General features: G+C 49.9%; 1 protein-coding gene across 1 annotated transcript in view; it reads right to left on the bottom strand.

Annotated features, from left to right (window-relative positions):
- Positions 1–25,001, bottom strand: part of LOC138299193 (butyrophilin subfamily 3 member A1-like) — a 798,776-nt gene that overhangs the window by 283,407 nt on the left and 490,368 nt on the right. The window contains exon 19 of the mRNA XM_069237291.1: positions 11,486–11,506. Coding sequence (XP_069093392.1) covers positions 11,486–11,506 — 21 coding nt within the window. The remainder of the gene's footprint in view (positions 1–11,485; positions 11,507–25,001) is intronic.

Below are 25,001 nucleotides of genomic sequence, written 5' to 3'. Positions count from 1 at the left end.
AGCGTCCTCAGGAGGTCAATGACCTCCTCACTGAGGGCAGCAGGGGTGACAGGGGCAGGGCCTGAGGTGCCTGGGGCGAAGGAGATGCCCACCTTCCTGGGTGAGCGGGCACGGGCCAAATGCTGAGGGGCTGCTGGGAGGGCGGTGCTGGTGCGGTGGGTGGCGGCTGTACCTGTTGTTGCGGGGGGCACAGATGTTGCCGCCACCACAAGCGAGCTCCCTTCAGAGGACGAGTCGGTGTCACTGATGTCTGCCCGAGTCCCCGCTGTGGAGCTCGCCTCGCCCTCCGTCCCACTGGTGAATTCGGAGTCCGTTGCACGGCCCTTCATGGCCATGTGGGATGCAGCTCCCTCGTGCTCCGATGCCACTTCTCCTCCGCCTGATGATGCTAATGCACACATGAACAGGAGGACCACAAAAAAGGGGGGGGGGAGAATAAAGACATGTTGAGTGCATGCATTGGCTACACTGTTGGCGGACAATACAGACACAGAAGCCCCCTGCACTACGCCGCGCACTTGGGGTCGACTACTCAATCCGTGGGACATGGCCTACAAGCGTATGGACGACATCTGCACACATAGATGACACAGGGCCATGAATAGCTGTACTTGGCACCCTACTGAGGTGGGGGGCGGGGGCACAGGGCCATGCCTTACGCAGGGGCCTAGCCTACAGAAATCGCCCTGGCCTGGGGATACCCACAGCCCTCCTCCCCCACCCAGACACCTCCACTGCACGCAAAGTAAGCAGAATGAGAGTGTACTCACCCCCTTGTGTCTGCCGTGATGTCCTCATGCGCCCATCCAAATCGGGGTAGGCCACCGCCAGGATCCGGGACATCAGGGGGGTCAAAGTCTGACTGGCACCCCTCCCACGTTGGGAGGCCATCCCCAGCTGAGCCTCCGCCGTCTTCCTGCTCCAGCGGCGGATGTCCTTCCATCTTTTCCGGCAGTGGGTGCCCCGTCTGTGGTGGACCCCCAGGGTCCGGACGTCCTTGGCGATGGTACGCCAAATATCGATCTTCTGGTGGGCGCTAACCTATATGAAATGTACAGGGGGAGAAGAATAGTCATCACCTTCTGCACCCTCAATGTGAGTGGCCCCCCATCCCTACCCTTGCCATGTGGCACATGCTCTCACCGTCGTTTGATGCATGCCTCAATCTCTCCCCTCCCCCCCATCTTTCATCCACCCCACTCAACACAGGTATAGCCCATAAAGCATGCTCCCAGTACCTGTTGGTCTGGAGGACCGTAGAGTAGCGCGTACTGGGGGAGGACCCCATCCACAAGTTTCTCCAACTCCTCCGCAGTAAAGGCATGGGCCCTTTCCCCAATCGCATGAGCCATTGTCTCTTCCAGACCGAGGTCACAGCAGCACTTGCAGTGTAGGTCCTCTCCTGTCGAAGATCAGGTATCGAGTGATTAAGCAGATAGAAAATGGCGGTCACGCCCGCAGCGGTGCGTACGGCGGCGGTGCGTACCGCGACCGCCGGCGCACATGGTCATTGGCTCCTGAGACCCATAGGGTTCAATGTTGACCAATGCTGCTTTGCGCCGCGGTCTTCGACCGCCTACCGCCACGGTGTGCAACGCCAGCGCATTTACCTCACATCCCATTGTCGCACTTTACAGGTCAGGCAGCCGCCATTTCAGGGTCCCACATGGCTTACTTTTTACTGCGTCACACATACCTAGGCCTTGCATCAACACTCATACAAACCATTCAATGGATTGAGAATTGTGTTCTGTGCAAGCTGTGGTTACGTACCTGTGGGTTGATTGACTCTGTGCTCGCTGTTGTCCTTCATAGGCACCGTCCGCTGGGACATGCGAGGAGATGGAGGCATCCTCCGGTGTACAGACCGCTGGTGGACCTGTCGACAATGGAGGAAAGACATGTCATACTGACATACAGGCTTGACCGTGCCGTGCCACTATTCATGAACTGTGTGTCCAGCTGGAGCCAGACCTGATGTCAGCAATCCGCCAACCCACAGGGATCCCCCCTCAAGTGCAGGTGCTGTCAGTGCTCCATTTCCTAGCAAGTGGGTCATTTCAAACAACAGTGGCCATATCTTAAGGGATGTCCCAGCCTATGTTTTCCAAGGTGTTGTCCAGAGTGTTGTCTGCCCTGCTGAAACACATGCAGAGCTACATCGTTTTCCCTTAGGTGGGGGATTTGCCTACAGTGAAGGGTGATTTCTATGCCCTTGGACATATCCCCAACATATCCCCAACGTCATAGGTGCCATTGATGGGACCCATGTGGCTTTGGTCTCCCCCACAGGAGTGAACAGGTTATACAGAAACAGGAAGAGTTATCATTCCATGAATGTGCAGATGGTGTGTTTGGCAGACCAGTACATCTCCCATGTTAATGCCAAGTTCCCTGGTTCAGTGCATGACGCGAACATCATGCGGAATAGCAACATCCCTTACGTGATGGGTCAACTCCAGAGGCACCGTGTGTGGCTAGTTGGTGACTCTGGTTACCCCAACCTGTCATGGCTACTGACCCCAGTGAGTCCCAGGAATCCCAGGACAAGGGCAGAGGAACGGTACAACGGTACAATGAGGCCCATGGGCGAACTAGGAGGGTGATCGAGCAGACCTTCGGCCTCCTGAAGGCCAGGTTTAGGTGCCTCCATATGACAGGTGGATCCCTATTCTACTCACCAAAGAAGGTGAGCCAGATCATCGTCGCCTGCTGTATGCTTCACAACTTGGCTTTGCGACGACAGGTGCCTCTTCTGCAGGAGGATGGTCCAGATGGTGGTGTTGTAGCAGCTGTGGAGCCTGTGGAGAGTGAAGACGAGGAAGGCGAAGAAGACGACATAGACAACAGGAACACAGTAATACAGCAGTATTTCCAATGACACACAGGTAAGAATACACACCGGCATATTACATATACTTAAAGACTACTACCTTTCTACTGTCTGTCCTTTTCACCCAGTGTATGGTAACTGAGTTGTGACTTTCCCTTCCGATTTCAGAGATGTGGGCCCCACTGTGTGACATCTGCTTTGTTTCCCCATGGACTACAGCTGTGTGACATTGGTATGTTGGCATCACAATGTAAATAAGCATTTTGGCACGGTAATGTGTAATACATTTGTTCAAAATCACAGCCAGACTCCTGATTGTTTTGTGCAATAAATGTGTTTATTACAGTGCTCTATATTGGTGGGTGGTTGCAAATCGGTGAGGGTTGATGGTGGAGGAATGTCCATGGCAGAGTCCAGACTTTTAGTATCACAAGTGCATTGTCCAAATGCCTGTGGAAAGTGGAGCAGGGGCAGTTTAAGGATGGACAGGGTGACAATGTGGGACAGTGGGATGACAATCAGGGAGGTATCCTTTCCTGGCGGGGGTCTTGGCATCTTACTCTGTCTTCTTCCTGGATCTCAGGGCCCGCTTGCAGGGTGGTTCTCCTTCTGCAGGGGGTGGGGTGCTGATGGTCTGTTGGTCCTGTGGCGGGGTACTCCTGTCCACTAGCGCCAGCAGAGGTGGTAGGCAGTTCTTGGTCCATGCTAGTGTCAGGGGCCCTTTGTGGTGCCACAGTGTCCCGCAATGTGGTGACTACCAGATTCAGAGCCCCTACAATGGTGCCCAGGGCAGAACTGATGGTTCGTAGTTCCTCCCTGAACCCCAAATACTGTTCCTCCTGCAGGAGCTGGATCTCCTGAAACCTGGCCAGTACCTTCGCCATCGTCTCCTGGGAATGATGGTAGGCTCCCATGATGGAGGAGAGGGCCTCGTGGAGATTGTGTTCCCTGGGCCTGTCCCCCCCCTGTCGCACAGCAGCCCTCCCAGTTCCCCTGTTTCCCTGGGCCTCTGTCCCCAGGACCGTGTGCCCACTACCACTGCCCCCAGGTCCCTGTTGTTGTTGGGGTGGTGGGTTAACCTGGGTGCCCTGTAGTGGTGGACACACCGCTGATTGACGTGTCCTGGGGACAGAGGTATGGGCCCGCTGGGTGGGTGCTGTGCTGGTGTTCCCAGAGGGGGGAAGGTCTGCTGTGGCCTGTGGCTGTCTGAGGGGAACCGACTGTCCCGAGGTCCCCGATGGGTCGGGCTGATCATCTAGATCCAGGTCGACAGAGCTGCTGTCATCACTGGGGGCCTCTTCTGGGGGTGGAGTGGAAATTTGTGGACCCTCCTGCGCGGTGACGTGGCGTTCGGGTCCTGCAGGAGTATAAAAGCATGATTATTGCATCTGTGTGTGCCATGGTGTGCAATGGGTGGGTGCCCGTGTACCCCAGTGCTTGCATTCGTGTGTGGGGGCTTTTGTGACGGTGGTTTGGGGGGGGATGGGTATGTGCAGTGGGCATGCTTTGGTGATGGGTGTCCATGCTTTGTGGTCGCATGCAGGGCTTGGTGTTGGGATGGGTGGGTTGTGATGGTGAGACATTTGCAAGGAGTAGGAGTGATGGGGGGTGAGGGTGAGGGTGGGGGTATGAGTTGGCATGCTGGTGGGGTGTGGGGGATGAAGTAGTGAAGATGAGACTTACCAGAGTCCATTCCTCCAGATACTCCTGCGAGGCCCTCAGGATGCAGGATCGCCCATGTTGTTAATTCTGGGGGAGGAGGTGGGGGTCCGCCGCCAGTCCGCTGAACCGCAATGTTGTGCCTGGATACCGTTGAACGCACCTTCCCCCGTAGGTCGTTCCACCGCTTCCTGATGTCATCCCTATTTCTTGGGTGCTGTCCCACAGCGTTGACCCTGTCGACTATTCTGCTCAATAGTTCCATCTTCCTGGCAATGGACGTCTGCTGCACCTGTGTTCCGAAGAGCTGTGGCTCTACCCGTACGATTTCCTCCACCATGACCCTGAGTTCATCCTCAGAAAACCTGGGGTGTCTTCGCGGTGCCATGGGGTGGTGTAGGTGATGTGTGGGGTGGATTGTGTGGTGCTAAGTGTGGTGATGTGTATTGGTGTGTTGTGTGAAGTGCGTGGTAATATTGCTGGGTGATGGTAATATGCGCGTCTGGGTGCTTGGTTCTCTATTTCTCTGTGCGTGGTCTCGATTCTCTAGGAGTGGGGGTTTGTGGGTGATGTGGGTGTGTGTTTTATATTTAATTGGGTGTGTGGGAGTGGTGTTTGTATGTGTATCAGGTGTGTGTATTTTGAATTGTCCAATGTGATTGTGTTTTGTAGATGTGTGTGTATTTTGAACGCAGCGGTGTGTACCGCCAATGGAATACCGCGGTTGAAAGACCGCCGCGTGGATTCGTGGGTCGTGATAGTGTGGGCGTATTTCTGTTGGCGTGACGGTGTCGGTTTGGTTATTGCCAGTTTCTCGCTGGCCTTTGGTGTGGCGGACTTTTGTGGGTGTCTGTATTTAGGCGGATTGCGTGTTGTGGGTCAGAATTACCGTGGCGGTTTACAGCGGCCGCGGCGGTATGTTGGCGGTCTTCTGACAGCGGTATGCGCTTTTTACCGCCAATGTTGGAATGACCCCCAAAATGTTAAAATAGCACTGATAGGCCCAACCCTTCTGGACAGTTTTTCAGAGGTACCATATAACACAGTATATTTTGCTGGGGTCGAGTGGTACTAGAAATTGTGCTAGTGTAAAGGCAGAGGCAGGGCTATAGGACATTGCTCTCGAGTAGTAGTGTAGGCTGAGTTGTCAGCAGCTTCACAGTCTTGCAAGTGTTGTTCCCCCATGAGATGAGTGCAGAACAACGCTTATGTTTATGAGGCGTAGCCCTCCTTCAGAGTCAGCAACATGGCTGTGTGTAGCCTGAGTGGTGTATCAGCGTGCTGACACCCTGCCAAAGTTGCAAATCATGTGGTAATGTTGAGTTATTGTTTGTTAAGAGCCCCTATAGTGAATGAGGAATTTGTGGATCTCCTCTGCGAGGGCGAGGTCATCCAAAGGTGAAGCGTATCCAGCTAGTTCCAAAGAAGGATAGTCTATGGTTACAGTGGTCGCTTGCTCCTGTTATGGGTCAGTTGATAGTAAGGCCCAGCCTCACGGCTGATACCACTTGAATAATGAAGGGGTCTGGTGGTCCACAGTGCAAGTGTGTTACACCTATGGGAGAGCACAGAGCAGTACTTGAAGTCACAAGGTGTAGCACATCTCTGTGGCCTACACCAGGGGTGCTCAGCACTAGATCACTATAATGGCATTTTGGCGCATTAATACAGTCATAAATTGTGTAGCAATGCTGGGCCCATCAAAAGTTATTTAGCACATATGACAGCGTAAGCAGTTCATATAGCAATGGTGGTAGTATCAACAGGGAGAGTAGTTTTAATTGGCACTAGTAGTGAGTGGCGCACAAGATTGGCATTCGTTTTCTCCTGCCCTGGATCAGCTGTTAGGTAAGCCCAGTCTGGCGGTGAGCAGCACATACAGCAGAGAGAGGCCCAGCGTGGCACGTCAGTCTGCGTTTGCACATAGCAACTAAGGATCAATTCTTGGCGCATGAGTAGTAGTCCGCAAATAAAGCTATGTACACGACCTAGATTCAGGTCCTTCAGCTGCTGAACGCTGTGCTGCTGTTCCCCACTGCCTCTCAGGTGTATTCAACAAGTAGAAGCGGTCACCTTCACAAGGCGAGGGATAGCTCCCAAGTCGTCTCTCAGGCATCGATGTGTGCTCACCGCCTCAGCACCACCACAGTTGGGCAGTATCAACCAGACAGCCGCACACAGCAACGCTGCACTGGATATGCGGGGGAGACCCAGCCAAGTGTCTGCTTTCTCTAGTCCCCCCAGAAGCCCCACCTCAAACAATTGTACGAGGTGTGCCGCGACCACAGGATTTCCCTAGTCAAGCGCACAATTCTACTCCGCCACTGAGCGCGGCTGCCTAGCCCAGCATAGTCACAATTTTGTGTGTCCCATGGACAAGCAGCCAAGCAATTCCAGTCTGTAGCCGTGTTTCCACACAAGTTGGGGCTTAATTGGGTTGTCTTGCTGTGCTTGATGATGAATTGCTTCAGTTGCTTCACCTGATGACAAGTTGGAGCGCCGAAGTGGAAGATAGTGGGCAGATTGTGGCTCTCATCTGGAGGAGCTGCACTACAGTGCGGCCATCTTGCTCAGGCTCTCTGACTCCCCCCTAGCACGGTATTTTGAAGTGTTAGACCTGTAAGCCTTAGCATGGTCTTTCCACATCACCCCTCTTATTATTGCTGCTTTTATTTTTGCTGGCTTTAGGACTCTGCTCATTTTGCCTCTGCTAACCATTGCTAAAGTGCTAGGGCTCTACCCTTAAGATAGTAGAATTTACATATACCCAGTTGGCATGTTTAATTTACTTGTAAGTTGGTAGTAAAGAAGCACTGTTTGTGCCAGAGGCTTGTAAATTAAATAGTGGGCCTGCGGCACTGATTGTGACATTCACTTAAATAGCCCCTTAAATATGCCTCAAGTCTGCATTTGCAGCCTGTATGTGCAGTATTGAAGTGCAGTTTTGACCTGCCAAAATAAACCTTTTTCCAGGCCTAAACCTACCTTTTTAATACATATATGTCACCCCAGTGAAGTCCCTTGCCAGCCAGCAGGGCAGGTTGCAGTGTATTTAAAAAGTTGGGTATGTGCTTTTAGGTTTAACATGTCCTGGTAGTGAAAACACTCTTGACAATGACAAACACCACCCAAAGTGGAACCAGGTTCTGGCTTGACCAACACTCATTGACATTGCCAATGACATCTTAAGGACCGCATTGACGTCCCTAGAGGGGGGTTGTATATACACTAATGAAGAAGTAAGCATAACTCATATTACATGTTTCAAGGGTATTGCAGCCCTCTTCTCGGCTGATGCAGCCCCTGATAGTAAAAGGCCTAAGGGTAGGCATCGCTGGTTTAATAAAGAGTGTCGCCTCTCAAACAAGCACTTAATTCAAGCCATTAAATCTAAGGATGTAAAAGCAATTAGCCTAGCCAGAAAATTTTACAAATCTGCCATTAACAAAGCCTAACGTGAACAAGATGAGAAGTGGTGGGTTGCACTTACTGACGCTGCACAAGAGAGGAACTGCAGCACATTTTGGTCCCTGGCAGCGCGCGGCCCTGCAAATAGCGATCTGCACATTACAACTAATATCGCACCAAAGGACTGGGTAGATCACTTCAGTGGGTTACATCCTTACAACCATGATAGTTCTCCTGCTCGACAGAAGGACACTTGCTCATTTATCACTCTCACACCTACCCCTCCAGTGTTGCAACTATTTTCCCAAGTGGACATAGCATACTCTTTAGACTCCATAAAGCGCGGTAGGGCACCCGGTGCGGATGGTGTCCCAGCAAATCTATTCTTAACTGATATAGCCATCTGGTCAAGATATATTACCATCATAGCGAATGCAATAGCATCTGGGGCACCAATCCCTGAGTCTTGGAAGGGGGCCATCATTATCCCCATTTTTAAAAAGGGTGACAGAAGCCTCCCCAGCAATTATGGGCCTATTAGCCTAATAGACTGTGTGCAGAAAGTGTTTTGTCATTGCCTGCTGGGTATAATTCAAGACTGGATGGAAGAACGTGATATTCTTATTCCCCTCCAGGCAGGTTTTTGCAAAAAAATATCTACCATTGAGCAAGCCCTTAGGTTCCTGCTCTTATACTGGAAAACCGTTTTTATTGGCAATGGGAACTTGTATGTTGCTTTTGTGGACTTGAAATCCGCATTTGATTTAGTACCGCGTAACAAGCTGTGGGAAGTTCTTTCCCTAATGGGAATCTCAAGGCACATTCTTGTTTTACTAACTTGGCTCCACGAGGGAAACTATGCACATGTCAGGTGGGAAAATAGGGGGCAGTTAACCGACAGAATTCAAGTTTCAAGGGAAGTGCGGCAAGTGTGTGTCCTTGCCCCCACCCTATTCTCCCTGTACATAAATGATATTGGCCCCTCCTTACTTAAATTGGAGGCTGATTCACCATCACTAGGCACACAGAAAATTCTGGTTCTTCTCTTCGCAGACGATACATTGCTGATATCCAAGACCCCAAGTGGATTACGTAAACTCCTAGCGTGTTTTGAGAAATCTTGCTAAACAAGGGGACTTGAAATCAATGCCTCTAAAACTAAACTGATGACACTGAATCCACATAGATCATTCAGAGGAATGTTCACTCTTGAGGGAACTCCACTTGAAAAGGTTGACACTTTTAGCTACCTGGGCATAATGCTAACATAAAAAATACTTTGGAATTCCCATATTACAAAGCAAGCACTCAAGCTAAAGCAAATAACAGGGGTCTTAATAAAGGACTTTAACCTTTCATATACCAAACCAATACGCCTGCGATCCGGATATATGAAACCAAGGCAGTAAGCTCAGCCCTTTATGGGGCTGAACTCTGGGGCTATGCCAAAGCACAAGAAATAAAGGTGTCTGCAAACAACTTCTTACAGAATTTAGTGTCCCTCCGGTCGAGTACTCCTCTGTTTCCTTTTTTAAAGACCTAGGCATGAAACGCATTGACCACAAAGCCCGCCTACGCCCCCTCTTGTATTGGCGGTGCCTTTGGACCACCCGGGAGCTCGCCTCCTTTACTTCAGCCCTCCAGGTCATCCTAGAAGCTGACCCTTCCCATAGTATCCCCTGGTTTAGATACATCAAGGGGTTACTTCACTCGCTTGGGCTCAGACAACTGTGAGATTACCCAACCACTACTTCATTTCCCTCCAAAAGTGATCTTAAAAAAACTGTATTGGCACATGGCAGACTGAAGACACTGCTCTTCACTCAACACTATCATGTGACTTCACTAACCTAAAAGAGACATGCAAATACAAGGGTTTCTGGGACATAATCACGGTGCCAAGAGAGAGGAAGTTGTACTTCCAGTTCCATGTTGGCACCCTGCCATTAAGACTATTCACTAGTTGGTGGTCACATGACGAAACAACGATCTGCCCAGGTTGTAAAGCCCCCATTGAAAACCTCCCCCACGTCCTATTTGTCTGCCCTGCATACACTCCTCCACGCAGGAAATGGTTATCCCCAGCCTGTAGACAGCTGGGAGTGCGCAGGTCCGACTTAGCTCTTTGAATTCTTAGATCAGATACTCGGCCTACGTTAGTGATTGCTGTTGCCAAATTCCTTGGGGAAGCTGGATTGTCAGAGGGAAGTGTTTACCAACATAAGGGTATTCGCAAGAATGTTAGACTTACCCCTGGAGCGCATTCAATCTTTACTTTTATTTACATTTTTATTTCTATGTAACTTTAGCATTTTATTCGTATACATGTACTGTACATATTTTATACACATATTGTATTTAATTCTGTGTAATTTTCTATTGTTGCTGTGCTTTTGTGGCTCTTGTAGCTGAAATAAAGTTCTTTGACTGACTGACTAAAAAGACTCTTAAATTCATTTTTCACTACTGCAACACCTACCTTTGCCAGAGGATAACATTTGAGTTACCTTATTACATTTAATGAGATGTAACTTCCAAATGGGTACAGGTCACTCACAACACAGACACTATTCCCGAATAGGATCCAAACATAACATCCTTCGACCAACACACCCTTCTCAGTGTAGCATACTACTTGCTAGACCTGCCAGGCTTAGGGTGATCTTCCCCCAAACATTTTGCCTCTCCTCCTCTATTTTTCTGAACTTGTTTTTGTTGGCCTTAGGACTCACCAGTGCCAAAGTGCTTGTGCCCCCTCCTTAAAAAATTGTTAATTTTCAATGTAGTTATAGGTTCCTTGTAGATTGATACACCATATACTCAGGGCCTATAAATTAAAGGCTAGCAATAGGCCTGGAGCATGTACTGTACCTCCCATTAAGAAGCACCTTAAAATATGACCTATGCCTGTTACTGAAGCCTAAATACAGTTTTAAATTGCCATGTTGATTGGCATTAAAACCTCCTTGCCAAGCCTTAAACTATCCTTTTATTATAAATAAATCACCCCTAATGTAGGCGCTAGGTAGCCCATAGGGAAGGGTGTGATGTAATTAAAAGGTGACATTTCGAGTTTACAAGGGTATGGCAAAGCTTATTTTTAGATATATAGGCAAGGCAGCCCTAAAACAGACAAGTTCAGATCCTCTGTAATCAATTATCTGAAAACAGTAGAGCACATCTAGTGAAGTCAATAAGTCTCAAAGATGTAAAGACGGAGACCAAAGCAATGTATTATTGTGACCCTTTGCTCTTAGCATGATATTAATCAAAATAAGAGAATCTTTGTATTGTATTCCTCTAGCTCTCATAACCCACTCTTTAATTTAATTAGTTGTTTTGGAAACTTTTAATGTCTTTCTCTGTAATATTCCAGAGTCAAAGCATCTAGGTATGGAAGGGGTTCAAAATTTGAGAGCTTTAGACAAAAAGCTATTAAGGTTCCTGATTATGATTCCACAAAAACTGTTTCCAAGCTTAAACTGGGTTAGATAATCTACTGCTTACGGTGATAGTAAAATATCACTTGAAGAGATCATAAAGCATCTAATGCCTCTATATTAATAGAAAGACTATCACACTCACCTTTTTCTTTCTCGAGGTTGTCTATGAACAAAAAAACAAATTATTATGAGAACATTAGAATTTGATTCTTATTGAAGATTCATCTATTATTGCTCAATTTATAAACTTACCTCTTGATTTAATTAAGCCATCTATTACAAAAAAAATTGAGTTAAGAATAATTTAATCTTGTTTTTGAGGATTTCTGCTGAAATTTAAATCCCATTGTATTCTATGGCATTTAGATTTTGGCAGGCAGGATATCCGTCACCTTTGTGATGGAGTAACCAGTCCGCCAAATTCTAAATCAGGCCTATACCCATAGACAGTTTACATGTTTCAAACTGACTATTAACAGTCATTTTCCTTCTCTAAAATCCCTCAATGATTGGCGTGGTATTTTGAAGTATATGACATAAAGCTGCCTTGTTCTATAATGGTTTGGGTGTCTGTAAAATAGTGATACATTCAATGCAGATTATAAAAAGGTTTTAAAGATATGTAACAAAGAATATGTTCACAGTTTTTGAACCCCACACCTATTTTAAATATCATTCCATCATTTCCAAAATCTTTATTTTGATATGTTTACTCTTACAGCTAATAGGTTTTAAATTTCAAAATGGGCATTTCTAAAGATTTTGAAGCCTCAATCGAAGAATGTAATTTGAGTGAATTCCCTTCATATGGGTCTCTGTGTTTTGTGTTGCTGTGCACTTTGGACATCTGGTCGCACTTGACCGGAGAAAAGTCAAAATCTGAGGCCAACCGTGATGGAGACCTGGTCGGCTTCTGTAGGGGGGAGTCCTAGGTCAAAAGTTGACCTTCGGACTTAGGGGGGGCATAATAAGTTTGCTTTTGTTAGGACCGCCATGTTGGCGGTGGCAGTCAAATCAGCAATAGGCTGGTGGAGAAGACTGCCAAATTATGACATTGGTGGTATTCACATCAGAATACAGCCAAAGCACCGCCGGCACCGCCATTGCGGTCAGACTGCCACGGATGACTGACGGGCATCTGCAGGCCGACGGAGACCATGTTTCCTCCAGACAGATTAAGAGGCTGAACACTGCCAATGTTTGTGCTTTGGTCGCACCACTATGGAAACCCAGGTGGAAATGACCTACATAAAAGGAGACACTCCCGTTCAGGAAGGCACACTCCTCCAGAGCCACCTTAGAACCACATCTAGACTTCACCCCGCTGCTCCTGCTTGTCCACAGACTTTTGAAAATTTGCTGACAGTGATAACAACAAACTTAAGTACACACACTCACCTGTCAGTGTTGTAAATGTCAGATGTTACACACTCACACGATATGCCATCGGGAGTGGGGTGCAGAGGCAACACTCACATGTCACTTCACACTGACATGCACTCTCATATATAGCATGCAGGAGGCTGGCCTTGTTTGTAGTGGGTTCCTATGGTACTTACACCTTATACCAGGTCAGTTATCCCTTGTTAGTGAAGTGTAGGCAGTGTCTAGAAGTCAGGTTCTCTAGAGGTAGCTGTGGATGAGCACCCAAGGCTTATCTAGGAGACATACAAAGCTCATGCAATACCACTGTAGTCACACAGTATTCACACACATGAAAGAAAATACTCAGTGTTACAAAAATAAAGATACTTTATTTTGGTGACACAAATACCAAAAATATCATAGAGACTATACTCCCTTAGGAGGTAAGTAATACACACATTATATACACTAGGATGCAGAAATAGGGATAAAAACATTTTGAAAACAGTTGAATTAGTGAAAATCACAATAGTTAGAAATGGGCCTAGGGGGAGCACAATCATATACTAAGAAAGTAGAATGCAAAAGTCAGTCTCACACTTAGGCAAGGTCAGTGTGTAGAGGGGAGCTGGGAGTACTAGAAAACCCCAAAGGTAAGGAGTAGAACCCACTCCAGTAATCAGGAAAGCAGGAGTAAATCTCAGTAACTTTCCCAGAACACACATAGAAATGAGAAGAATTGTGCAAAACCCAGAAGAGACTGCAAGACACCAACAGTGGATTTCTGGACAAGTCCAAGAAGCGCAGAAGAGTCCAGGAAGAGCAGGAGCCCCTGCTAACCCAGATGAAGGTACAAAAGAAGAACCACCAGTGAAGAAGAACAGTCAGTAATGCACTCAAGAAGACAAAGTCAGGTTCCTGGAGGATGCAAGTGATGTCCCACGATGGATGGAGGATTGCAGTCGGGGTTGCGTCATTGGTGTCCACCAACAAGCTTTGGCACACCCAAAGCTCATGGTTAGCAGAAAATGGCACTGCCCAGGACCAGGAAGAACCAAATGGACTCTATCTAGGAGGGGGAGTCAGAGGGGGCTCCCAGCAACTCAGAGAGCCCACAGAAGACCAGGCAGTGCACACAGGAGTCCTACAGCACGGGGACATGAAAGTTGCAGAAGAGACCCATGCAGCACTGCGACAAAGGCTCCCACACCTCTAGAGAACCACTCAGGCAGCTGTGCATTGCAGGATAGGGTGCTGGGGGCCAGAGCTACAAGATGCAGAAAGAACTTGGAGGAAGGATGCCAACAAGCCTTGGGAGCTGCAAAGCACGCAGAGCACGGGGTACTGTCTTGCGTGGGGATGCAAGCTCTTACCTCCACCAAAGTTGGACAGTTGGAAGAGAGGACCGTCGAGACCACTTCAATCTACCACCCATGATGCAGGATCCACGCAGCTCAGCAGGAGAGGGGATCCACCCAGCCGGTCGTCCCTGCAGTTGGTGCCTGCAGAAGCAGGAGAGTGACTCCTTCACACCAACAGAGATTCCTTCACTCTTCTGATTCAGGCTGAAGACGGGCTGTCTTCAGAGGATGCACGACCAGGAAACAGTTGCAGTTGCTGGCCGAAGCCAGAGATACAATGTTGCAGAAGGCATCTTGCTTCTTTTCAAGCATCTTGAGAGTTCCTGGAGGGTCCAGATGCAGTTTCTTCAGTGAGAAGTCGAAGTGGAGGATGCAGAGGATTCCTGCTGGAGTCTTGCAATCCAAATATGAGGAACCACCCAAAGGGGAGACCTTAAATAGCCCTGAAAGTGGGGTTGGTCAGCTAACCAGGTAAGCACCTATCAGGGGAGGGCTTTCACGTCACCTGATGGCACTGGCCACTCAGATGCTCCCAGAGCTCCCTGCCAACCTTGAATCAAAGATGGCAAAACCCAGGGACCCTCTGGTGGAGCTCTGAGCACCACCCCTGGGGTGATGATGGACAGGGAAATGGTCACTACTCTTTCCTTTGTCCACTTTCGCACCAAATGTGACCTTCAAGGCATTTCCAGTGGCTTAGGAAGGCTACTCCTCCCAAGCCTGTAACACCTATTTCCAAAGGTAAAGGGTGTAACACCCCTCTCCCAAAGGAAATCCTTTGTTCAGCCTTCATGGGCTTGAGCTGTACAAGTGAAAGGAGGGCAGAAACCTGTCTGTGAGGTGGCAGCAGCTGGGGCTGCCGGAAAACCTCAGAAGGCTGAAATGGCAATTCTGGGGGTCCTCTAAGGAGCCCCCAGAGTGCATAGAATCATACAACCAATGTTTGCAAAAGCCTCGGGTATGATTCCAACATGTTTGATACCAAACATGCCTCTGTTCAGAGTTACCATTATGTAGCTTGACATAGGAAGTGACCTATGTCCACTACACGCATAAAATGGCGTCCCTGCACTCATGAAGTTTGGGAAAATGGTCCTGAAAGTAGTGGGGGAACTTCTGGTAGTGCAGAGGTGCCCACACACACAGGTGCTTTGCACCCTGCCCTCAGGGCCGGAGGGCCTGTTATAAGGGTGACTTGTAAGTTACCTGGTGCAGTGTAAAAAGCAGTGAAATGGTGCTTGCACCTTTTCACACAGGATGCCATGGCAGTACTGCAGAATCCTTTGCATGGGCTCTCCATGGGTGGCAAAATATATGCTGCAGCCCATAGGGATCCCCTGGAACTCCAATGCCCTGGGTACCTAGGTACCATTTGCTAGGGACTTATAAGGGGGCACCAGTATGCTAATAGAGAGTGAAATACAGAGTGTTTGGAGAGACAGCATAATCACTGGGGTCCTGGTTAGCAGGATCCCAGTGAACACAGTCAGGCACACTGACATCAGGCAGAAAATGGGGGTAACAATGCCAAGAAAGAGAGTACTTTCCTACACAACCTCCCCCCCCCAAACGAGGGACCATACGGCTAGCCTTACCCAGATGAGTCTTCATTGTGTAAGTGGAAATATCTGGAGAGTCCATCTGCATTGGAGTGGTTACTCCCAGGTCTATATTCCACTCTAACGTCCATACCCTGTAGGGAAATGGACAACTTCAACCATTTTGGGTTTTCTCCTTTTATCTGCTTAAACCATAAGAGAGGTTTGTGGTCTGTTTGAACAATGAAGTGAGTACCAAAGAGATATGGCCTCAACTTCTTCAGGGCCCAGACCACAGCAAAGGCCTCCCTCTCTATGGGTGACAAACTCTTTTCTCTGGGGGTCAACCTTCTGCTGATAAAAGCTACTGGTTGATCCTGGCCCTCAGTTTTAAGCTGTGAAAGAAGTGCCCCCACCCCTACCTCTGAAGCATCGGTCTGAACTATAAACTTCTAAGAGTAGTTTGGTTTTTAAGAACATGTGCAGAGCACATGGCCTGTTTAAGCTCCTCAAAAGCTTTTTGACACCTGGCTGTCCATAATACCTTCTTAGGCATTTTCTTGGAGGTGAGGTCATTAAGAGGGGCAACAATGGAGCCATAATTCTTAATGAACCTGCTGTAATACCCAGTGAGACCTAGAAGGGCTCTGACCTGGGTCTGTGTTGTAGGGGGAGTCCAATCTAAAATAGTTTGAATCTACCCCTGTGGTGGCTGAATCAATCAATTAATCAATCTCACCTGTGAGGGTCTCAATGCGCTGGGGAAAGTGGGGGGTGCTGAGGATCAGTCGAAGAGCCAAGCCTTGAGGTCCTACCTGAACTGTGACAGCGTGGGGGACTGCCTGAGGTGGATTGGGGAGGGTGTTCCAGGTCTTGGTGGCATTGTGGGAGACGGATCTTCCTCCGGATGTGGTTTTCTGGATGCAGGGGACGTTGGTGAGGGCCTAGTTGGGGGAGCAGAGTTGTCTGGCGGAGTGTAGAAGTAGAGTCTGTGGTTGAGGTAGGCTGGTCCGGCGTCATGTAGGGCCTTGTAGGCGTGGGTCAGAAGCTTGAAGGTAATTCTCTTGTCCCCATATGTTCTCCACCTGCTAGGTTTCCCAGATAAACCACCTTTCCCTGCCCTATCTGGCACTTTGAAGCCTTGATAATAAGGCCTGATTTTTGCAGAGCATCCAAAACTTTCTACAGGTGGACCAGGTGGTCATCCCAGGTGGATCTACAGACATCTATATCATGTAGCTATGCTGCACTGAAGGCCTCCAGACCTTGAAGGGCTGAGTTCACCAACCTCTGAAAAGTGGCAGGTGTATTTTTCAAGCCAAATGGCATAACAGTACATTTATAATGTCTTCCAATGGTTACCAATGCAGTTTTTAGTTTTGCATTCTGTGACAATTTGATCTGTTAATACCCTGCAGTCAAGTCAAAGGTGCTTAGTGTATCTATTAGCTCATCTGCCCTGAGTATAGGGTGAGCATGAGTCTTAGTGACGGTGTTGAGCCCTCTATAATCTACACAGATCCTCATCTCCTTTTTCCCATTCTGTGAGTGAGGTTTTGGTACCAGCACCACTGGGCTAGCCCAGGGACTGTCAGAGTGCTCAATCACTCCTAGGTCAAGCATCTTCTGCACATCTGCTTTGATGCAATCCCTTACAGGATCAGGTTGCCTGTATATTTTACTCTTGACAGGCAGGCTGTATCAATGGTGTGTTCACACCATGTGGTTTGTCCAGGTGTAAGGGAAAACAGTTCTGAGATCTGCCCTAGGAGATTTCTGCAGTCTTCTCTTTGAGACTGAGTAAGGAAGTCTGCTAAGACCACCCCCTCAACTGAACCATCATCTGCAGAATTTGAAAAGAGGTCAGGGAAAGGGTCACTCGCTTCCTCCTTTCCCTCATCAGTGGCCATGAGCAGGGTTAAGTCAGCCTTGTCATAGTAGGGCTTTAGGCGGTTCACATGAAGTACTGTGAGAGGACTTCTTGGAGGGCCAAGGTCAACTAAATAAGTGACCTCACCCTTTTTCTCCACTATGATGTGTGGTCCCCTCCATTTGTCTTGGAGTGATCTTGGTGCCACAGGTTCCAGGACTCACACTTTCGGCCCTGGTTGGTACACTGTCAGGATAGCCTTCTGGTCATATCAATGTTTCTGCAATTCTTGGTTTGCCTGAAGGTTTTTAGTGGCCTTCTTCATGTACTCAGCCATTCTGGATTTTAGGCCAAGTACATAATCACTGTATATTGTTTAGGAGGCTTCAGGGGTTGCTCTGAACCCGCCTTTACAGGAGCTAATGGACCCCTAATAGGGTGACCAAAGAGTAGTTCAAAGGGGCTGTAGACACTCCTTTTTGGGGTACCTCCCTTTAGGCAAAGAGGAGGCATGGTAACAGGACATCCCATCTCCTTCTGAGTTTTTCAGAGAGTCCCATAATCATGCCTTTGAGTGTTTTCTTAAAACGCTCAACCAACCCATTTGTTTGGGGGTGGTAAGGTGTAGTGAATTTGTATGTTACACCACACTCTTTCCACATTGCTTTTGTTAGAAATGGGGTTTCTGGTTGGCTAGGGTATGCACCTCAGCCAGGCAAAACTTACCCACTCTAGTCAGGGCAAGGGAGTTACACGTCCAAGATAACCCCTGCTCACCCCCTTGGTAGCTTGGCACGAGCAGTCAGGCTTAACCCGGAGGCAATGCGTAAAGCGTTTGCACAACACACACATACATGTGACGCAATATTCCCACCACAAAGGAAACACAACACCAGATTATATGAAAATACACTGTATTGTACACAACGTAATTATTAGACCAACATCACATAACAGTACTATCCTGCTACCTTAGCAGTTGTCAGAACGTTACACATTAGTTACTCTGCAAACTAGCAGTAGTCACACATAACACACAGGTTACTCAGTATTCTGCAACATAAGCAGTAGTCAGGAAACACGTTATCACATTAGAACACTTGTCATAAGGATATCATAAAACGCCCATAGTAGGAACATTAGAAAACCTATGGCAAGTGAGGGAAACATATTAGCAAGTCATGCCCATAAAAGGAACATGTGCACCCATATGTAAAATCATCATAGTACAGGCAGGTAATATAACACAATGAATAAAGTCTGTAAAAAGAACTTTAGAGTATCGGTATATTGGTCCCTTTAGAGAGTACCTGTTTTGATGAAGAGGCACTTCCAGTGCCTAAAACGAATAAATGGGGCCCCCGGCGCTCCTCTGCGCAAAACGGGGGCCTCCTGACAAATCTGGGAGCGAAGAGGGTAGCACACACCCCCTCCGTACTCCTAACGGGCCCCTCCAGGGGCCCGTGATCACTGGGGGCCCCCTGGACCTCCACCGGCCCTCTTGAGGGGGGCCCAGGTCGCCCAATACCTTTGGGACGGAGGGGGGCGCCACGCACCCCCTCCGATTCAAGTGCGGGCCCCTCCTGGGACCCGCAAACTTTGTCGGGCCCCCCGAGCCTTGTCTGGCTCTCCTCACTAGGGGGGAGCCCAGAAAAATTAGTGCCGGCCCACACAAGGGCCAAGCTGGGGACCAGCGGCGCGGGCGAGCCTCCGGCGAGGCCTCGGTCCGCCCGGGAACTCCCCGAGAGAGCCTCTCCAGGCTCAGCAGGGCAGGGAGAGGCTTCCTCCTCTCCCGGCCGTCTCGGGATTCTTTCCGGCCCACGGCAGGGCCTTCCGGTGCCCCGGGGGGACTCACCAGAGCAGTCCTCGCCCCGGGGGCACCCACAGGAGCACGCTTGCTCCTTAGGATCCAACAAGGAGTTTTCCTTCGTGCCCTGGGGGCACAGGGCTGAACACAAACCTCGCGCTCAGCTGAGTGCTCTGCCCGGGTTGCGGCGGTGATTTCTTTTTAGTAGAGACGCGCTCCAGGAAGCGCGAGGGCATGATTTAAAACCCGGGCTGCGGCGGTGATTTCCTCAAGCAAAAGAAAAGCGCTTTCAAAGCGCTAGGACCTCAGCAGCTTCCATTATTAAAAGAATGCCTTTTTTTTCTCTTCAAGCATCCTGGGCACAGATGTCAAAGATCGTTGCAGGGGTCAGGGGCCACAGCACCCTGCCCCTGGGAACAACTACACAAGAAGGAGCATAGGGCTGGTGGGCCCAGCTACAGGCCAGCACAAGGGGTGCAGATGGTGGCAGTTCCTCCTAGTGACCAGGCAGGTCACAGGTCAGCACAGCAGCAGCAGTCCATGGCGGTTTCCTGGTGAGTCCATTCATCAGCGTCCTGTGTCCAGTTTCAAGTTCCAAGAATGTTCAAATTGTGGGGAAAATTCCCCTGTACTTATAGTCAGTTCTTACAGTGTTTTACAGTGGTAGGGAGAGGAGGTTCCAGCCAGTTACAACTGGTTCTGGGAGTGCCCCCTCTCTCCTTTCAGCACAGGCTCCAAACATCAGTGGGGGGTTAACGACCCTATTGTGTGAGGCCAGGGCACAGCCTTTACAAATGTAGGTGTGCCCCGCCTCTCCCTTCTCTCAGCCCAGGAAGACTATTCAGTATGTAGATGCACCTCAGTGACACCTCCACCCTCCCTGTGTACAGGCTGTCTGAAAAGTATGCACAAAGCCCCAACTGTCACTCTGCCCAGACGTGGATTGGAGTCAAGCTGCAAAACACCAGAATCATAAGCACAGATAAATGCGCACTTTCTAGAAGTGGCATTTCTGTGATAGTAATAAAAAATACACCCACACCAGTAAGCAGTATTTATTATCACCATCACAACCATACCAAACACGCCTACGCTAGCCCTCATAAATCAGACAATACCCCTACACATAAGGCAGGGCATTTCTAATGCAATCCTATGAGAAGGCAGCACTCACAGCAGTGAGACACCAAGTTAGGCTGTTTGTCACTACCAGGACAGGCCATGCAATATGGCACATGTCCTGCCTTTCTACATACATGGCACCCTGCCCACAGGGCTAGCTAGGGCGTACTTTAGGGGTGACTTACATGTAGTAAAAGGGGAGTCCTGGGCCTGGCAAGTAAATTTAGATGCCAGGTCCCTGTGGCAGAAAACTGCGCACACAGGCCCTGCGCTAGCAGGCCTGAGACAGGTTTGAAAGTCTACTTCAGTGGGTGGCGCAAGCAGCGCTGCAGGCCCACTAGTAGTATTTAATTTACAGGCCCTGGGTATAGGGATACCACTGTACAAGGGACTTATAGGTAAATTAAATATGCCAATTAGGTATAAGCCAATCATACCAACTTTAGATGGGAGAGCACCTGCACTTTAACACTGGTCAGCAGTGATAAAGTGCTCAGAGTCCTAGAGCCAACAGCGAAAGGTCAGAAAAACCAGGAGGAAGGAGGCAAAAAGACTAGGGATGACCATGCGTATGGCCAAAAGTCCAACACAACCCCCTACCAGCCAAAATCCAGGGGAGAACAATCAATACCTTGATGTACTTTCCTGATTGGGGCGATAGAACAAGGACCCAGGCCCACAACAGCAGGGGCATGTTCCAGTTCTACGCCTTCCTGACTCCACTGGGATCTCTCTGTCAATGCGTCCCAGGCAGCCTAGACCAACCCACGGGGATTCTCTAGCTGCCAATGGCCAGAACCAGGCCCCAGGCCATCTAGGAGCCTCTGGTCTCTGAAACCATAATGAGTGGGGGGCGGTAGCCCCAGGTGCAAAGCAACCTGTCTCCACTCCCTTTCCGATCAGTTCAGGGGCTCTACCCTGCCACTGATCCACCAACCTAGGGTCCGCACCCATAGGTTCTACAGGGGCTAGAGGCGAGGCTCTCCTCCCTCTACCCCTCCTTCTAGGATTCCGCCCTCCTCTCCTAGGAGGGGTATCACCAGAATCCACACTTGCCAGGGTGCTGGGTACAGCAGCCCTGCACAACTTTCTCGCCAGCCCAGGATCACTACCTGGCGACTGACCACCCAACCTAGGGACGACACCCTTGGGTTGCACCGGGGTCCAGGGCGGGCTGCCCCCTCCCTGAACCCCACTTCCAGAGTCCTGCATCTCCCCACCTCGGGAGAAGCCACCAGAAGTTTCACACGGGGAGGTGAGCGCACTAACCGCCCCCCCAACCAGGTCAGAGTTTACCCCCTGAACCTGTCTATCTAGTCCAGGGACGACACCCTTAGACTGGACCATTGCCCAGCGAACCAGGACTTCCTTGGGAGCACACCTACCCCCTACCAGATCAGAGCTTACCCCCTGAATCTGGCAATCCAACCCAGAGTCACTACCCTGCGGTTGAACCACTGCCTGGCGCACCAGGACTTCCTTGGGAGCACACGTACTCCCCATCAGGTCAGAGTTTACCCCCTGAACCTGATCATCCAACCCAGAGTCACCACCCTGCGGTTGAATCATTGCCTGGCGAACCAGGACTTCCTGGGGGGCACACCTACCCCCCACCAGGGAAACACTTTCCCCAAGGGCCACACAAGAGTCTGGCTGGCGCAGGTCTCCTGACCTCTGCCCATCGGACAGAGTCTGGATTCCTCCCAGCCCAGAAATGGTCTCACCAAGGTCATTCCTGGGGGGCTCTGCACTCAGAGCTGACCCCTGACCCTCCAGGTTCTCCACTGGGGCCCGCAGCCCCCTCTCAACCCTATGCCTGGATTTCCGCCTCCTCCGCTGTAGAGCGAGACTACCAGACACCAGGACCGGCGGAACGCTATCACCAGCCACCCGCCTAAGTCCTAATGACAAAATGGGATCCTTCTGAACAGCTGGCCCTACGGCACAGGTTAGGCTCACCTCCTGGCGTTCACTCATGGAACCTTCAGGGGCCTGGGACGGTATCTTGGGCACCTTGGGCCTCAGCCCAGCCCCATTCCCTCTCCTCAGAGACGGGACATGGGGTCCCTCACCCATCCCAGTCCACTGGGACCTACCTGGGACACTCCATTCCTTTCCCACCACACCTTGTTGGGAAACACCTAGACCACTCTCATTAGGAACACCCCCTAATGTCACACCAGACCCTCTGGTACGCAACCAGAAGTCTGCCTCCTTTGCGAGCTCCCTGGGGTCAGAGAGCTCACACACTGACAAGTGTTGGCGTAACTCTGAAAAACAACAACGAAACAGGTGCTCTCTGAGAATCAGATTAAACAGCCCTTCAAAATTGTTTACTGTGCTACCCTTCACCCATCCATCTAGTGCAATGCAGCAATCCTCCACAAACTCCTCCCAAGACTGGTGGGACAGTTTCTTACCACCCCTAAACCTTTTTCTGTATTCCTCAGGGGAAAAACCATACTTCACAATCAGTGCGTTCTTCACAGCGGAGTACCCCTCCCTGTCACTCTCTTCTAGAGTCAGTAGGGCATCCCTCCCCTCCTCAGGAATAAAACTCCCTAGGCCAGTTCCCCAATCCTTCTCAGGGATCCTGCGCTCTACCAGAGCCTTCTCATATTCCTTTAACCACTGACGTATGTCACCCCCCTCTTGGAACCTAGGTACCAGATCTATGGGTATGTGAGGAACATCTTTGCTACAGCACTGTACATTGCTGCCACCACTGGACTCCACCTGCAGCGCTGGTGAGTCCAGAACCTTCAGACTGCGCTCTAGAGCGAGTCTTTCTCTGGCAAAGGCCCTCTCTGCCTCTGCCATTCTCTCCTGTACTAAGGCCTTCTCTACCTCAGCCCTTCTCTCCTCAACAGCTAGGCGCGCTAACTGCAACTTCAGGTCCCTCTCTTCCCGCCTATCTCTTAGCTCATCAGGCGTCAAGGAATGAGAGGTAGCCCTGCTTCTTACACTGGACCCAGCAAGGGACTCCCTATCACTGGGGCCTTCCCTGTCAACTGGCGTCCCCAACCGGTCATTCTCACCCTCCTGATCAGTCTCTCTACCACTCTCTAGGGATGAGGTCTGGGAGCCCTCCCATTGGGAACCCTCGCTACACTCAGGATCCTCTGGGTACCCCCTAAGCACACTCCCTCCCTGGGTAAATGTCACAAACCTTTCAAAGAAATTCAGAGATCTCCTGAGGTCCCCTTCTACAGGCAGCCCTCTCTCTCTACAGAACCCCTCTAATTCCTCCTGCGTGTAAAATGGCAGGTCCTCTAAATCAAAGGTAAGCCCCATCTTGAAAAGGTACAAATAACTCAACTGTGACAACCACACTACCCAAGCATGAGAACTGAAAACAGGAAAAATGACCAAAGAGAGAAAGTTAAGAGAAGCCAAACATGTGATGGTCTAAACGCAATCCTTGTAGTGAAATAATGAGTCACAATGGTATTGTGCAAGCGCAAGTCCTATCCCACCGCTGCCACCAATGTTAGAAATGGGGTTTCTGGTTGGCTAGGGTATGCACCTCAGCCAGGCAAAACTTACCCACTCTAGTCAGGGCAAGGGAGTTACACGTCCAAGATAACCCCTGCTCACCCCCTTGGTAGCTTGGCACGAGCAGTCAGGCTTAACCCGGAGGCAATGCGTAAAGCGTTTGCACAACACACACATACATGTGACGCAATATTCCCACCACAAAGGAAACACAACACCAGATTATATGAAAATACACTGTATTGTACACAACGTAATTATTAGACCAACATCACATAACAGTACTATCCTGCTACCTTAGCAGTTGTCAGAACGTTACACATTAGTTACTCTGCAAACTAGCAGTAGTCACACATAACACACAGGTTACTCAGTATTCTGCAACATAAGCAGTAGTCAGGAAACACGTTATCACATTAGAACACTTGTCATAAGGATATCATAAAACGCCCATAGTAGGAACATTAGAAAACCTATGGCAAGTGAGGGAAACATATTAGCAAGTCATGCCCATAAAAGGAACATGTGCACCCATATGTAAAATCATCATAGTACAGGCAGGTAATATAACACAATGAATAAAGTCTGTAAAAAGAACTTTAGAGTATCGGTATATTGGTCCCTTTAGAGAGTACCTGTTTTGATGAAGAGGCACTTCCAGTGCCTAAAACGAATAAATGGGGCCCCCGGCGCTCCTCTGCGCAAAACGGGGGCCTCCTGACAAATCTGGGAGCGAAGAGGGTAGCACACACCCCCTCCGTACTCCTAACGGGCCCCTCCAGGGGCCCGTGATCACTGGGGGCCCCCTGGACCTCCACCGGCCCTCTTGAGGGGGGCCCAGGTCGCCCAATACCTTTGGGACGGAGGGGGGCGCCACGCACCCCCTCCGATTCAAGTGCGGGCCCCTCCTGGGACCCGCAAACTTTGTCGGGCCCCCCGAGCCTTGTCTGGCTCTCCTCACTAGGGGGGAGCCCAGAAAAATTAGTGCCGGCCCACACAAGGGCCAAGCTGGGGACCAGCGGCGCGGGCGAGCCTCCGGCGAGGCCTCGGTCCGCCCGGGAACTCCCCGAGAGAGCCTCTCCAGGCTCAGCAGGGCAGGG

Source organism: Pleurodeles waltl, chromosome 6, assembly GCF_031143425.1.
Source record: "Pleurodeles waltl isolate 20211129_DDA chromosome 6, aPleWal1.hap1.20221129, whole genome shotgun sequence".
In the NCBI taxonomy this organism is placed as follows: domain Eukaryota; kingdom Metazoa; phylum Chordata; class Amphibia; order Caudata; family Salamandridae; genus Pleurodeles; species Pleurodeles waltl.
Note: the sequence above shows the minus strand (reverse complement) of the source record. Positions and strands in the feature narration are given on the sequence as shown.